General features: G+C 35.7%; 1 protein-coding gene across 1 annotated transcript; it reads right to left on the bottom strand.

Moving 5' to 3' along the window:
• Positions 1-3,890: 3,890 nt before the first annotated feature.
• On the bottom strand, positions 3,891-16,771 carry SPA17 (sperm autoantigenic protein 17). The gene is made up of 5 exons (XM_006915258.3): positions 16,703-16,771; positions 15,437-15,614; positions 10,970-11,040; positions 8,888-8,956; positions 3,891-4,208 (listed from the first exon to the last, which is right to left on the bottom strand). Exons 2-5 carry the CDS (start codon positions 15,588-15,590, stop codon positions 4,065-4,067), a joined length of 438 nt encoding a protein of 145 aa, XP_006915320.2. The 5' UTR covers positions 15,591-15,614; positions 16,703-16,771; the 3' UTR covers positions 3,891-4,064.

The raw sequence follows: 16,771 nt of genomic DNA on the forward strand, positions 1-16,771 counted from the left end.
TAAATATCTATCCGCATGAGGCATACATTCTAGTAGGAGGAAGTGGGCAGAAAACAAGATATATTAGATGGTATTCAGAACCGAGGAGAAAAATAAAAAAGATAAGAGAAAGGGGTTAGAGAGGTAACAGGAGGCAAGGTCCACATAGAACTTTGTAGACCATTATGAAGACTAGTTTTTACTCTGAGTGAGACAAAAAGCCATTGGAGGTTTTAAGCAGAGGAGTGACATGATATGATTTAAACTATAATAGGACACTCTGGCTGCTATATTGAAAGGAGAAAAGGGTAGAAGCACGGAGACTACTTATGACAGTTATGAGGCTTTAGTAAATTGAAATATTGGTTCCAATTTGTCACGCCTTTTAATAGAATTAAATCTAGAGAGAGAGGGGGAGGCATATAGTGAAAGAAATTGTAGGTGCAGCTTTTGACACATAGAGTTGACTGGAGTCAAAACTCACAAAGTTTTTAAGAAATCTATAAGCAAGAGCACTACCAACAACTAAATGAGACTGAGGATGTGCAAAATGTAAACAGATCTTTGGGCTCCCAATTTTCTACAGTCGGGAATCAGATTGAGAAACTCACTTATCCATATTTCATTTTCCAGATAACTATGGAAGATGATGAAAAAAAATGATTTCCTAGACTGTAGAACCAAGAGCTATGGAGAATAGACTGGAGAGTTAGTCTTAGGGAGGAGAATGAATGCCTAATCATGGAACATTATCCCACCTTCCCAGATAGAAAAATCTGAAAACTTTGCTCAGTGGGATTTAATAATTGTTATGGACCAGTGACTGCTATTTGCTTTCATTATTCCCTTTTTGAACGAGACTATTTTGTGTGTGTGGTTATATTGTCTCTGTCCATCATTTGTTGTATGTTGGGTGTGTGAGAAGAAAATATTTGGTCTTTTAATTTATAGGTCTCTACATCAACAAGAGCCATATCTGGATCTAATGTAGATCCCAAATTTCAGGGATTTGATGGAACTTTCGGGAATCTTGGGATAAGAATGAATGTATTTTGTATATTTACAAAGATACAAATAATTATAATTATGAATAATTATAACCAAGAGAGCAAACTGTAGTAGACTGACTTATTGATTCTTCACAATTTTTCATTGCCCTGTGGTAATATTATATATATATGTGGCCTTTACTATGGTTGCATAGTGAGCAGTGTATTTCCTCACTTATTGACTTTGGGCTTGGTCAAATGACTTTCTTTGGTGAATGGGATGTCAGTGGAAGAATAATGAGCAAAATATTCTTCCATTTTGGCCTTTTGTGATCACCATAAGAGCATGCCTTAGATAGCATTTCAGCATGGGCTCTGAATAGGACACATGAAACAGAGGTATTAGTTTACTCTTGGGCTCACAGCCTGAAGCAGACCTTCCCCAGCCAACCCACACACTCTCAGCTTAGAGCAGACCTGAACCTAATCTCAAGCCTGGAGTCCAGCCTAGCTCAGCTAAAGTACTTCTGATCCATAGACACATGAGAAAAAAATAGTTTGTTTTAAATCACCGACTTTGGGATAGATTGTGTAGCATTAATGTGTCAATGACTGACCAATATAAAGGTAATTGCAATAATTTACGAGAGATGATGGGAACTAGGACCAGGGTGGTCAGATTCTGGGTATATTATGCAGACAGAACCCACAGGTTTTGCTGATAGATTATAATGGCATGTGAGAGCAAGAGATAAATTGAGGCTGAATTCTAGGTTTGGGGCTTGAACAAATAGAAGAATAGAATGGTCATTTTCTGAAATGGAAAAAATGGGGGAAATTAAAGATTTGAGGAGTAATATCAGGAGCTGTGATCAGGAGTAATAACATGTTATTTGACATGCTAAATCTGAGTTGCCTACAGACATCCAAATAGGGATGTTAAGTAGGCAGTTGAATATGCAAGTTTGGAGTTGAAGTGGAGGAAGGTCCAATATATACAGGTATACATCTGGGAGCAATCAGTGTGTAGATGGCTTTTAAAGCCATGAGACTAGATGAGATCAACAAGTAAGTGGGTCACTTGAAAAAGGGTCCAAGGACTGAGCCTGGGGATACTTTAGCGTTTAGTAGTTGGGGAGTTGAAGAGTTACCAGCAAAGGGGACTGAGAAGGAGCAGGTGGAGAGATAAAAAGAAAATCAGTGTTAATAAAGTATTTTCCAATGTGTTGTTATACCACATCTATTCTTTCCTACCTTCTCTTCCTTTTCTTCATTTACCAAAAACACCACCACTAGATGTGTGTGTGTGTGTGTGTGTGTGTGTGTGTGTGTGCGTGTGAGTGCGCGCGCGCGCGCACACTGGAAAGCACACTGGAAATTACTTAACATATATAACATTATTGAAAAAACTAGACACATGAGAAAAAATCTTTTTCTCTTCTGGTCTTTTTCTCAGGACAGGGAAGCTAAATCTTTGCATTAATTCTGGGTCCCATTGATAATCCCCAAGTAAGATGGCTTCTTTTGAGGAGAAAGGGGGTTGGAGGCTGGTGCTTTGAATGCAATAGGGGAATGAGCAGCCAGAATCCTGGAGGAGAGTTGATTTTTTTTTCCCCGAGCCTGGGAGAGGGAGCAGTTAAAGATGGGAGAAAGGGGTTCAGTGGGTATTACAAATGTTTGTTTAGCTAATATGCAGCTCTCTAATGCCAGTAAAGATCCTAAAAGGGGGATGAATGCCCAGAGGTGAGTGGGTATTAAAGAATGCTACAATCTTGAAAGCATCGGCATAAATCATCTGTATTTGAGAGAATACTTGGGTGAACTTCTTTTGTGGAACCTGATAAGAACTCAGTGACAAGGAAAGGTAATGGGGTACCTGAAATAACACTGCTTTGCAGAAAGAAAAAGTCTGAGCTAAGACAACGATCTAAGTGCTTGCAGTAGACCACTTGCTATACACAACATACGGCTGGTTTTAGAAGCTCCTCCAGACCAAGCCACCTAGGCATATTATTGAGCTTTGGGGAACAATAGGCGGTGTGACTGTGAACTGAGAGGTGTAATGCTAGAACCAAAGCTTGGGACATCACAGCAGTGCAGATGGGTATCTGAATCAGCCAGGACATTACATCAGTCTGCTGGACTATGCTATCTCATAGTAGAAGGCAACAGCATTAATTAAATGGAAAGAATCTATTTTCTTTCCATTTTCTTTTGGCCTAAGACATGGATCTTGAAGTTTCTTGAATATTCAAGAGTTGGGAGGCCTTAAAAAGGAGAGACTGAACTTTTTAAAAATAAGGCACTGGGGCTTGATGATTTACTAAAAAAAGTTTGTGAGTTTGTGATGAAGATATTACCATTTACACATTAAAGAAAGGTGGGAAGTTTTAGCTAAAAAAAGAGTATTTATGATGTTATGATAGCTTTCGGTTTTTTCAAATATGTTATTCGTCTTACTCTGTGTCATTCTGAAGAGCAGGATAATTAAAAAAAAACCTGTCAGTTGCATGAATGTAAGAACAAATATTCATTTCTAAATCCCAGCACATGAATTATGCTCAATACATTTTTAAATAAGTGATTGAATGCAGGCATGATAAATGAAAATTTACAGGGAGGCAGATTTTTGACCCAGCTTATCTTGCTAATAATTGGAGTTATTCAAAAATTAAATGAACTACCCTTGAAAGGCAGTTAAATTCTCTATCACTAGGAGGGAGACTGGAGCTAAAAGACTATTTTTCAGGGACATGATAGAAAGGATTTATTCCTTGGGAAATGATTAGACCACATAACCTCTGAGATCTCTGAAAACTCAAGATACTCCAGTTCTATAATTCTAAGTCCATGGGTCTCTATACATGGACTTGGGAAAAGTATAAATAAGACTTATGATCTCAGAGAAATCTTCAAGAGGCATGTGTTCAATGGCATGTTTATTAAACAAATGCTCATGACAGATTTTCACAACAGCAACAAATGTTATTTCACTACATCAAATCTCCCTTACTAAGAAAAAAAAAACGACAATCACAACAAGGTTGATGGATTTGGATTATTTTTTCATGTTTCTGGGGGGCAAAATCAGTCTCCTCAGTTGTTTTCCTGTGTTGTCTCTTCTTGAAGATTACCTTTTTTCATTTTCTTCAACTCTTCTCTGGCTAAGTATCCCCGGAAGACTGCTTGGATTTTTACGGCAGCTTTCTCCTCTTTTTCTTTATCTTCTTCAGAAGATTCCTTCATGGAAAGGAGAAAAAGAGACTGTAAACATCCCATACAGTATTTTGATGCCATACAAATAGTGCACAAATTTAATCGATTTAGGCATGTAACAATTGAGATCTGTTGCTTCCCAAGGGAATTTTATATATTCTCATGTTGTATATGTACCAAATGGTAAATGCCAAAATAGCAGGTATTTTGTTTTGTTATTCTTTAATATGTCTCTGCAATAAATCATCATTGCCAACTTTTTCTCCCCAGAATATCTCCTATTTAACAGTTTCCAAGCAGTAACATTTTTGGAGGGGTGGGGAGGGGGATAAGTAAGAATCCTTGAAGCATAGTTAACCAAAAACGTACTTTTAAAGTCAGAAAGTGCCAGAGAGAAGTTCATTTGGTCCAATAGTGTCAGTTTTAACATGCTTGGTTTGACTTTCGTATATAGCTTCTTTTTTGTTTTTTTTGTTTGTTTGTTTTGTTTTTTTTAATTTAGGTATAATTAACAGACAGTGAAATGCACAGATCTTAAGTGTATAATTCAATAGACATACAGCTTTTAATATATATTTTTAAGTTATAAGTGATACATATTCATTTAAAAACTTAAATATCACTGGTAGTAAAAGTTTTCTACCCCTTCCCAAATCCTACCCCTAAGAGGTGACCATTATTATAGGTTGAACGTATATATCCTTTCAAAATTTCTCTATAGATGAAGTACTCATATGGGTACATATATGCCTTTTCATTTTAAAAATGAGATCATGCTATTCAGAATGTTCTGCAACTACTTTTTCCAGGTAATAACATGTCTTTGTTCTCTTCATCTATGTTATTATCTAGTGTATAACACTGCCCATTCTTTAAAAATTTTTAAAAATTTTTCAAGTTGACATTCAGTATTATTTAATATTAGTTTCAGGTGTACTGCTTAGTGGTTAGACATTTATATAATTTATGAAGTGACCCTGCTGATTAGTGTAGTAGCACCTGGTACTATACATAGTGCAATTGCTGGGTCATAAGGTAGTTCTCTTTTTAATTTTTTGAAGAACTTCCCAACTGTTTTCCATAGTGGCTGTACCAATTTGCAATCCCACCAACAGTGCACGAAGATTCCCTTTTCCACATCCTCACCAACACTTGTTTTTTAATTCGCTGATGATAGCCATTTTGATAGGCATGAACAGGGGACTATTGATTCTGCTGAAAGAGCCTCCAACAAAGAGGGAGGGGTGGGGCTGGTTGCCCAGCTACAAATATGCCTCTGGCAATTTAAGGGTTGGGTGGGGTAGGGTCCCAGGGAGTCACCAGGGTGAAGCGAGCAAAGTTCACCAGACCAATGCAGATTCAGATTTGGCTGTGTAGGGGGAAGGCTCAACACAGGCAAGATGATGCCCACTTGAGCACTGCACAGGAAGAGGGCTCAACACAGGGTTAATGGTGGCTGTCCCTGCAGCCCGAGCCCCAAAATCAAACAACTCAATCTTTCTCTGTATGTCTCTGGCACCTCCTCAGCTGCTATCCCTCTGCTGAAGCCTGTGAGCAAAGGAATCTGTGTGTGGGCTCTTTAAGGGGATGTCTGGGTTTCTAGCACTCTTACATCTCACCCAGATGGTCAGAATCCCCACTGATTTTTACAGCCATATTTTGTGAGGCCTTCTCTTCCTGGCACTGAATCCCTGAACTTGAGAGCACTGGTGTGGGGCTGAAGGCCCTCACTCCTCCAAGGAGATCTCCACAGCCAAGGTACCCCTTCTGTTGCTCAACTGCCACATGCAGATGCAGGGCCAGCCCATTTCATGTCTTCGCTCCTCCTACCAGTCTTAATGTGGCCCCTTCTTTACATTCTTAGTTATAGGAATTTTGTTCAGCTAGTCTTCAGATGGTTCTCCAGGTTGATTGTTCTATAACTCAGTTGTAATTTTAAGGCAGTCATGGGAAGAGGCTAATAAAGCATTTACATACTCTGCCATCTTGTGATCATACCTGCCCATTCTTTTTTTAATGACACCATTGTATTACTTGTATTGATGGACTTTGATTTATTTACAGACCTTTAGGTTGTTCACCTCCCCTCTCACCTTATCATAAACAATTAGGTAAATCTAGCTCTTAAACTTTTAAAATGCAAACAAAATGGCATAAAATCCTCTGAGATGATGCGCCAATATGGGCAAATGAATTATTCTGAAGTTGGAAATCAATGGGATCTTAACTCAAACTCATGAAAATCCATGTAAGGGCATCGATTAAAGATGTAAGGAAAAACACTTCCTCCATCTTCCCTGACCTCCCACTGTATCTTATGCCAACGTTAGGCTGACTGAGTTGTATTAATATAATTCTGAAATAATTTATAAAGCTTATAGGGAAAAGTTACACCCTATTGGGTAGGAAGTAAGGTGACGAAGGAAAGCTGTGCCACTGGGCCCCCTGCAAACCTACTACACAAAGCTACTCTACTAAGACTGGGAGACATAGCAACCCTACCTAATATATAGAAACAAACACAAGGAGACAGCCAAAATGGGGAGACAAAAAAGCCTGTCTCACATGAAAGAATAGAACAAAGCTCCAGAAAAAGACTTCACTAAAATGGAGACAAGCAATATACTAGATGCAGAGTTCAAAACACTGGTTATAAGGATGCTCAATGAACTTAGGAGAAGAGGAAATGAACTCAGCGAGAACTTTAACAAAAAGATAGAAAACATAAAAATGAAGATGGAAATCATAAAAAAGAATCAATCAGAAATGAAGAATACAATAACTAAAATGAAGACTACATTAAATGGAATCAACAGTAGACTAAGTGAAGCAGAGGATCGAATCAGAGAAAGTAGCAGAAAACACCCAACTGGAACAGCAACAAGAAAAAAGAATCCCCCCCAAAAATCAGGATAGGTTAATGGTCCTCAAGCATTCACATCATAGGGGTACCAGAGGGAGAAGAGAGAGAACAAGGAATTGAAAACCTATTTTAAGAAATAATGACTGAAAACTTCCCTAACCTGGTGAAGGAAATAGACATATAAGCTGAGGAAGTGCAGAGAGTCCCAAACAAGATGAACTCAAAGAGGCCCACGCCAAGTCACATCATAATTAAAATGTGAAGGTTAAAGACAAAGAGGGAATCTTAAAAGCAGCAGGAGAAAGGCAATTAGGTACTTACAAGGGAGCTCCCATAAGACTGTCCACTGATTTCTGAACAGAAACTATGTAGCCCAGAAGGAACTGGCACGAAATATTCAAAGTGATGAAAAGCAAGGATCTACAACCATTTTACTATACCCAGTAAAGCTATTCTTTAGAATGGAAGGACAGATAAAGAGCTTCCCAGACAATTAAAAGCTAAACCAGTATTATAAGAAATGTTAAAGAGACTTCTTTAAGAAAAAAAAACTTGAAAAATACAAATAATAAAATGGTAATTACTACATATCTATCAATAATTACTTTGAATGTAAATGGAGTAAATGATCCAATCAAAAAACATAGGGCGGCTGAATGGTTAAGAAAACAAGACCCTTACATATGTTGCCTACAAGAGACTCACTTCAGATTGAAAGATACATACAGACTGAAAGTAAAGAGATAGAAAAAGATATTTCATAAAAATGGAAATTTAAAAAAAGCTGGAGTAGCAACACTGATACAAAATAGACTTTAAAACAAAGGGTATAGCAAGCGACAAAGAAGAAGCCAGTAATCCCATTTCTGGGTATTTATTCGAAGAAACCCAAAACATCAATCTGTAAAGACATGTGCATCCATATTTTCATTGCAGCATTATTTACAGTAGCCAAGATATGGAAGCAACCTAAGTGTCCATCAATAGATGAATGGATAAAGAAGTGGTACATATATAAAACGGAATATTACTCAGCCCTAGAAAGAATGAAATTTTGTCATCTGCAACAACATGGATGGATCTAGAGGGTATTGTGTTGGGTGGAGTAAGTCAGACAGAGAAAGACAAATGTCATATGATTTCACTTACATGTGGAATCCGAAGAACAAAATAAATAAATATAACAGATACTCATAGATACAGAGAACATTCTGATGGTTGCCAGGTGGGAGGGGGCTGGGAGGTGGGTGAAAAAGGAGAAGGGTTTAATAAGTACAAATTAGTGTTACAAAACAGTCATGGAGCTGTAAAGTATAGCATCAGGAATATAGTCAATAATATTGTAATAACTAAATATCATGTCAGATGGGTACTAGATTATCAGGGTGATTGCTTTGTAAGTTACATAAATGTCCAATCGCTATGTTGGAAACCTGAAACAATATTGCATGTCAAGTGTAACTGAAAAATAAAAATTATTAAATATATTTAAAAATTGCTATAAAATATATAAACAATTAAACAACACATATTTTTGTTTAAAAAAAAAAACAAAAAAACTGAGTTCTGCCTGTTCTTCCTCTTGGGGAGATTTTTCTATCTGTTGACAATCTCAAGAAAAAAGATTTTATTTTTAAGGGGAAGAATGACTTTCCTTTATAAGAGGCATGTCTAAAAATGATCCACCAGTTAGTTTATCATGGATATTAGTTATCTAGAAAGCAAAATCATAATTTTAGCTATATGGATAACAGACTACATTCATATTTAGAGTATAATTTTAAACTGAGTGATATCATTCTTCCTAGGAATCCAATAGTACATGGAAAATATAACTTACTAAGGCTGTGACTGGCATCTCTTCTTTCACAGATGTCTGAGAGTTTTCCTTCTCAGGTGGTTCTTGCTCCTAGAGAGAGGGCAGAGGACCAAAGAGGCAATGTTTCCAAAACAGTTAAGTCTTAGATCAAACTGCTTACAGGCAATTAAATATTACTTTAAGTTATTGAGAAGTAGTGGGAATTAAATACAAGGAAAGGAGGTTGGAAAAAAAGAAATAAATGAAAACTCTCAAGAGAATATGCATAAGTAAATATTAAAGACTAAGGAACTGGTTAAAAAAGTTTGTTCTTTTGCTTTTAGAATATATGTGACATTGTTTTATACTAAAAACAAACCACTGTCATATACAAAAATTGATAAGATGCTGTAATGAATCATGAACAAAGTATAGAGAAGAAGTGCCAATAGTTTCTAAAATAGAAACAAAATAAATGTCATTATGTTGCATAGTGTGAAGTCAAGTTGACTTTAATGAAGTTTGTAGATTAAAAACTAAGTCACAGTTATTGAAATCTTCCTCCAAATATCACATTGCTAATCCACAACGTATGGAAAGAACTTCCTTAATCCATAAAACAGAAAGAACATATAAGCTAATCACATAAAGCCTTTAAAATTCAAGAGAAGAAAACACCTGAAACGGCTATATGACACAAACATTTTTAAATTTTCAACATTTTCCTTTGATTTCAATAAAACATGAACACAAAGAATCTAGTTAAATGGAAACAAACAGAACACCCCCATATCTGACAGGCACAAATGGGTGAAACTCCACTTTTGAACTCATGGAATAATGACAGATATTTCCCTAGGAAATTCCCCAAATCTACTGTGGAACATTATCAAAACCTGAACTGTGTTAATTCCTTTTAATTCAAATGTTTGTTAGTGCTTTGTGGCTAATGTTTTATCACAGTTGTCTAGAGTGGTGCTTTCTTAGACTTTAATGTACCTACAATTTACTTTGAGGATCTTGTTAAAATTCATCTTCTGATTTGTAGGGCTGGGGCAGGGCTTGTGACTGAATTTCCACCAAGCTCAAGTTGATGCCAGAGATGCTGGATTACCACACAGCCTTTCTCAACCAGTATTCCTTATCTGGACCACACAACACAGACTATTTCGAGTGACTATTGTCTCAGCTCTCCCAAGGATGGTACATAACTAGAAGCATTCTAGATACAAAGGAGAGACATTGATTCCTTATGTGCAATGTATGCCTTCAGCTTAGGCCTTAATTGTTTTGAGGAACCCTGGTTGAGAAAGGCTGGTTCTAAGAATGCTACTAAAGAAAAGATAGGTTCATCCTCTGAACGGATAAGCTTTTTAGAGAAAACTCTATATATCATTACCATCTTTAATTCTAATTGCTCTTTTGTAAGATGTTGGTGATAATGGAATAACTGGACAAACTGTCCAATTCATTAATTCGACAAATATTTATTATCTGCTACTTTCAAGTACTATAATGCTCAATAATATTTGAAGAATAAATGAGAGTAATTATTCTATAACTATCATGCAATTCTTCCTGTTGACCGTTTTTAAATTTAAACTATGTATCTGTATGCGATTCAGATATTTTAAAAGTCAGAAAGAACAGCACAATTAAAAAGGTTTAATAAGAAATAAGTCAGATAGGAAAAAGCTGAAAACCACATATCACTTATATGTGGTATATAAATCTAAAAGCAACAAATAACCATGACAAACAAACTCATGAACAGGGGACCAGTGGTTACCAGAGGGAAGAGGGGGAAGGATAGAGGTAGATATGAATAAAAGGGATCAAATATGTGGTGATGGAAAGAAATTTAACTATGGGTGGCGAACACACAATGCAATATATATGACATACTGTTGAATTGTATATATATGACATACTGTTGAATTGTATACTTGAAACTTATTAGATTTTGTTGATCAATGTCACCCCAATAATTTATAATAAAAAAGGTTTAATAAGATATTTGTGATGCCTCTCACAATTTTCATGATTCTGGGGAGATCTCAATAATTTCTGTTTTGGAGACAGAGAGAAGAAATAACCAAATCCAATAGCTTCACAGGACCATACCTTGAATGCATGGTTGTTATAGAAGCGGTCATCAACCTTAGTCCCCCATTCTGCTGGATCAAAGTTGGTTTCTAAATAATAAAAATATAATTTTAGATTTATTTTGAGTTCATTAAAGTAAATCTAGAATACTAACACAAAGAAGTTTTTTTCTTTTTTTCAAATCACAGGTTCATTACTGCCAGTTGAAAATCTTACTGATATTGTACACAGCCTAGCACTGAAGATGTAACCAGTGTACATTAAGTATATGTTGATGAATTAAACATTAGATGAGCCATTGGGTATATTTAGAAAGGCAGTAAAAACTATAATTGCTGCCTTCATAAAATTTATAATAAAATGGGGGAGAGTGAGAGAGTGAGAGCGAGGGAGGCAGGGGAGAGGGAAAGAACAAATGCCAATACTTAAATATAAGTATAGAAACTTATAAACAAATTAGCAAACACAAGAAAAGGTATAAAAATAAATTCTAAATAGTAAGGAAGTTTAGAAAAATGAAGGTGAGGAAAGGTTTTTTTTTTTTTTAAATGAGGCATATTATATAGTCAGTTGACATAGAGAGGGAGAAGTATTTACATTTAAAGATAATTTTTCTTTTGCTTTTAAATATGAAGAATTTCAACTTTGAAAGTAGAGAATAATATAACAAATTTCCATGTGTACATTACTCAGATTCAATTATTATAAACTCACGATTTATCTTATCTAAAACTTCACTCACTTTCCTGCCCTTTCTTCTGATTATTTTGAAGCAAATCCTAGGCATCATATTATACTATCTATAGATATATATTTCAGTATACATCTCTAAGATATAAAGCCACAATACCATTATCGCCTAAAATACTAACAATAATTCCTTACTATCATCAACTATCCAAATTTCATCCATTTTCTAATATTTTTTAATTCTTTTACTGTTGGTTTGTCCAAGTCAGGACCCAAACAATGGGCACATCCAGCCTTTTATTATGTCTTTTTAATCTCTTTAAATTGAAAGCTCCCTATCTCCCACTCCGCATTTTTCCCTTGCAATTTATTTGTTGAGGAAATTAGGTCATTTTCTTTCTTTGGAGTTTTCCACAGTCTAAATATTTTGGATACCATTCCCATGATGATTTTTAATAAGTTCCTCTGCTTTTGAATTTCCTGTAGACTGCTAGTTACATCTATAGTTCAATCTGATTCAGGTTTGGCTTTGTTCTTTTGGCAAGAGTATGGGTAGTGCAGTATAATTCTATCAGCAGATGTATAATATCTGGTTGTCTTTATAATTTTTATGGGCCCATTACTGATGACTGCTTAAATAATTTCTTTAGAGGTTGCAAAATGATAATGTTCTAATTTGGTCATTGGTTCTTTATTTCTGGAGTACCTAATAAAGAAAAACTTTCCCTCATCAATTATTTGGCTACCCTGAAATGCAGTTCTTACAGGAAAGGCAGGTTAAAGTTTTGATTCTTTCCCTTTATTTACCAGTTTTCAGAATAATCAGTTGGTTTCTTAGGACCCTCTCAAGGAGCTTTTTTATTTATTTTTTATTTATTTTTTATTACAAACTCAGGAATGTTAAATGAGTTGAATGAATTTCAATCTATTGCATTTATTATCCTTATTGATGCTCTCGTTGTCCAAAACTGGCCAGTAGGGACTTATTCAGGGGCTCAGATATCCTTGAGTCTTTTGGAAACAGCTCTAGTAATATTTGACAGTTTCCTTACTTTCTGGTATGGCAAGGTGTTCAAGCTCATCCTGTAAATTTTAGGAATTATTTAACAATTTTTAAATTTAATTCTATCTCATAACTATTTTAAACATTTATAATTTCAAGTTCGAGATGTATTCAGAGAAATTTAGCTTCTTGTTTCCTCCACTCTGTTCTTTCTCCCCCAGAGGTAAATGTTATTTTTAAAGATTTATTCTTCCGTTAAAAAAAATATAAATGAACACTTCTGTATTCATATCAATACCCCTTGTTAGATAATTAGTAGCATACTAAACACATTTTTTTCCACCTACTTTAACTTTTTTCACTTAATATATCTTGAAGGTCATGCCACAGCATCATACAGAGATCTTCTTTATTGTTTTTATTTTAATGCTGTGTATCATTCCATTGTGTGGATGTATTCTAGTTTATTCAATAAATTCCCTATTATGGATAGTTGGTTGCTTTCTCAAATAACAATGCAATGAAAAAAGTGAGAAAGTGAATTTCTGTATCAAAGGTTAAATGTGTACATAATTTTGATAAATATTGCCATTTCCCCCTACTTGCGGTTGTATCATTTTGTTTCTCCTCCAGCAATGTGTATGAGTGCCTATTTCCCCTTAGCCCTGCCTAGAATAAATTGGCAAACTTTTGGCTTTTGCCAATCTGATGAGTGGGGTTGCTGGTGGTGGGTGGTGGTACTTCAGTACAGTTTTGATATAGGCTTCTATTATCATGGGTTAGTCTGAGTATGTTTTAATATGTTAAGGGCCATTGCATTTATTTTTGTGTGAATTGTTTGCTCATATCATTTGCCCAGTGTTTTTACAGGGTTGTTGGTTTTTTCTTCACTGTTTTTATAAGCTCTTTATTTATTAGGTTTACTAACTGGTTGTGATATAAATTGCAAACAGTTTTCCCGTTTGTCATTTGTAGTTTTATTTTCATTATGAGAATTTTCGTCATGTAATACTGTCAATTTTATTCATCTTTTCTCTAATCGCTCTTGAATTTTTAAAGTAATTATAGCTACTTAGCTAGGAAAATTTTTTCCACTTTTATGTGATAAATTTATCCATGTTTTCTTCTAGTATTTGTATGGTTTCATTTAAAAAAATCTTTAAATCTCCAATCAATTTGGAACTTATCCTGGTGTATGATGTGAAGAATAGATCCAATTTTCTCTTTCCATCTTTATCACGACACCATTTAATAAAAAGCCCATCTTTTCCCTAGCGATTTTATTTCATATACTAACATGTTTCCTGTCACATAAGTAAAAATTAAGACTAGTAATCACTGTAAGGAAATTCTTGCATTGTGTGAGACTGGCCTAGAGGACTTTATTCTTCCCTTTTGAAGAGACTTAATTCTAATACTTGTATCAGTTGGATAATTCACCTTTGGTTTACATGAGTTAAATGGGTGTGGTGCTTAACATTGTTTCAAATAGTTTCACCCATTTTTTTTTTTGTAGTTAGAGAACTAGTATTCTGAGACCATTACTCTCAATCACTAATTGTTTTAATTGTCATGATCCAGTAATGATGACTCAAATGGTTTTGTAATGGGATGTTTCTGAGGTCTAAAATTACTTATAAATTTGTAAAATTGAAGTTATAATAACAAAATTAAATTAGTGTTCATTACAATTCACCTCTTACCTTTTTCAGTGGCACTTAAGTTTCAGATTGTGCAACAAATATTCACAGTGACTGGATATGGAAAAGACCAACAAGATTCAGGAAACTGGCAGAGACTTTGAGCTCTGCCATGGTAGAGCAAAGACGACAAGGGGATAGAGCTGTGTAGTATGTATGGGAGTTGTTTCAATTCAAGCCTTGTGGTAGTTTTCCACCCTTTATAAAGTGATTTAAAATGGAATGTTTATTTGCTTGTGGCTATTTCTAGTCACCTTTACCACTCTGTTGGAAGTAATGATAAAAGCCTATACAAAATGGTTGTTCTAATGAGGAATAGGTTTTTAATAAAAATAGTTGTTCTAATGAAGAATAGGTTTTTAATAAAAACTTATAGCTCTGATATTTCCTATTTTGACCACTGAGTCAGGTCTTGATAGTCATGAACCTTCAAGGCTGGGAGTCTGGAAATTTTATTTATGGAAGTGAAAAAACTCTTCTATGGTTCTCAACCAAAGAGTTACCATTAGCCTGAATCTTAGTCTCTGGGCAGAATGAGACCTTGGGAGTACAGAGGAAAAATATAAATTATCTTCCCAAGCCGGAAATTTACTTTTTAAAGCAGTTTTTCTCTGTGCCTTTATTGTAGAACAGTTTAATATCCTCCAGAAAATACCAATTTACTTAATCTAAAAAGTAAAGAATTATTTTTTATAATACTTTCAAGTAAGAAAAGTCAAAATGTAAAGAAAATCACAAACTCTCCATCCAGTAAGCATAGACACTCAACTGCCTGGGATGCATAGGAACAGCTAGAAAATGGAAAGCTAGACTGGACAATTTCTTGAGGTCCCCTTCCACCAGTGTGTCCATGAGAAACAGCAAAGAAGGTCTGGGTACAAAACTGATAATCTTCAATAATGTGAATTAATGTGATTTTAGAGAACTGTTAAAAAGGCACATGTTTCAAATAGCAAGAACTGTTATTTGAAGCTACTTGCCTCATAAAGGCTTTCTGTGGAATTAGGATGATCCTATGCAAGTTTCACCATAACCAACTTCTTAGTCTCTTATTTAGAAAAAAAAAAAAATGCCTATTTTTAAAAAGCTTACCCTCTCTTTTCTCTAGAAGATTTTTAAAATATGCTGCTGCAAAAGCTGGTATATTGTCCGGTTGCTCCCTCAGAATCTCACATGTCAGCCCTTCAAGAAGATTTCCAAATCCTTGTGGAATTCGGTACTGGGTGTTGGAGAATGGAATCGACATCTTGGAAGGAAATGTCTATTGAACCTAGAGATTCATTAAAGAGTACTGTCTTTAAATTTGTCTGATTTTACTTAATCACAGCTATGGCAACAAATTATTTCTGAGTCCCAAATATATTTGACTTCAATATTATTTTCGCCATCACAATCCAAGTCCATCCCTTTAAGAGTTTTGAATTCTCCATTATTAATTAGAATATTACAAATACAGACCCATTTAATAGGCCAAATCATTTTTTAATTACAAAAAATCACAGGTTTTTCACTATTACACTAAGCATTTTTTCTTTCTGTCCCTATGTCTGTATTTAAAAAGTGAATTTAAGTTTTGTTATCCCACGGGATTTTAGAATGATTGTTAAAAATTGATCATAAATTGCTGAGAAGACCCTGTATAGGGTCTAAAATTTTAAAAAGTAAGAGCTAGTCCTGATTCTAGAAATTTATTTGTTGAATGCAGAAGTTTGACACTCAATCTTTTCCTTAGCTTCCGCTTCCGAAGCATGACCTATGTGCAACGCTTCAAAACGCCTATATACTTTGGAAGGGGCAAAAGGGTCGGTAGGGTAAGGGTAGGGCCAGTCAAGATTTTGTAATCTCTGCTTCCAAAGTTTGGGGATTCTTATATTTTCTGGTTTTGTCCTGAGCAGGTCTTGTCTTCCTGCCTTGAAATATTAGGGTTAGATTATAGGGCTAGATTAATACTAGGCCGAGCAGCGGGTTGGACTATGGAGTATGCAAATAACACTCAAGGCCCTGGCCTTTTCGTGAGAGTACGTAGGGTTCTTGATGGGTGAACTAGACGGTTTCATGAGGCCAAATCTGAGGAGTTTTTGTTTTTGTTTGTTTGTTTTTTTCGAGGGAACACGAGATGAGGCATGTTATCCTTAGGGTTGTGAAAAGGTATGGTTAGAACCTGAAACGATCTGGGGAGCGAAGGGGGCGGTTGGAGGGGGCAGGACGTCGAGGATCTGGGACTTCAGAATCGGCTGCCTGAGCTCCCAGTCTGCCCCAGTGTTCCCGGAATGTATCGGGGATCCTGACAGAATACGAGAGGCGAAGGGGAAAGGTGAGGTCTCGGTTTGGGAGAGGAAGTGGGGTAAACCGCCTCACCTCTTGGTTCTCCCAGAGCTGTTGACGGGGTGATTCCAGTTGTTTTTTCTCGTTGCTGGGGAACCGTTT

Source organism: Pteropus alecto, unplaced genomic scaffold, assembly GCF_000325575.1.
Source record: "Pteropus alecto unplaced genomic scaffold, ASM32557v1 scaffold135, whole genome shotgun sequence".
In the NCBI taxonomy this organism is placed as follows: Eukaryota; Metazoa; Chordata; class Mammalia; order Chiroptera; family Pteropodidae; genus Pteropus; species Pteropus alecto.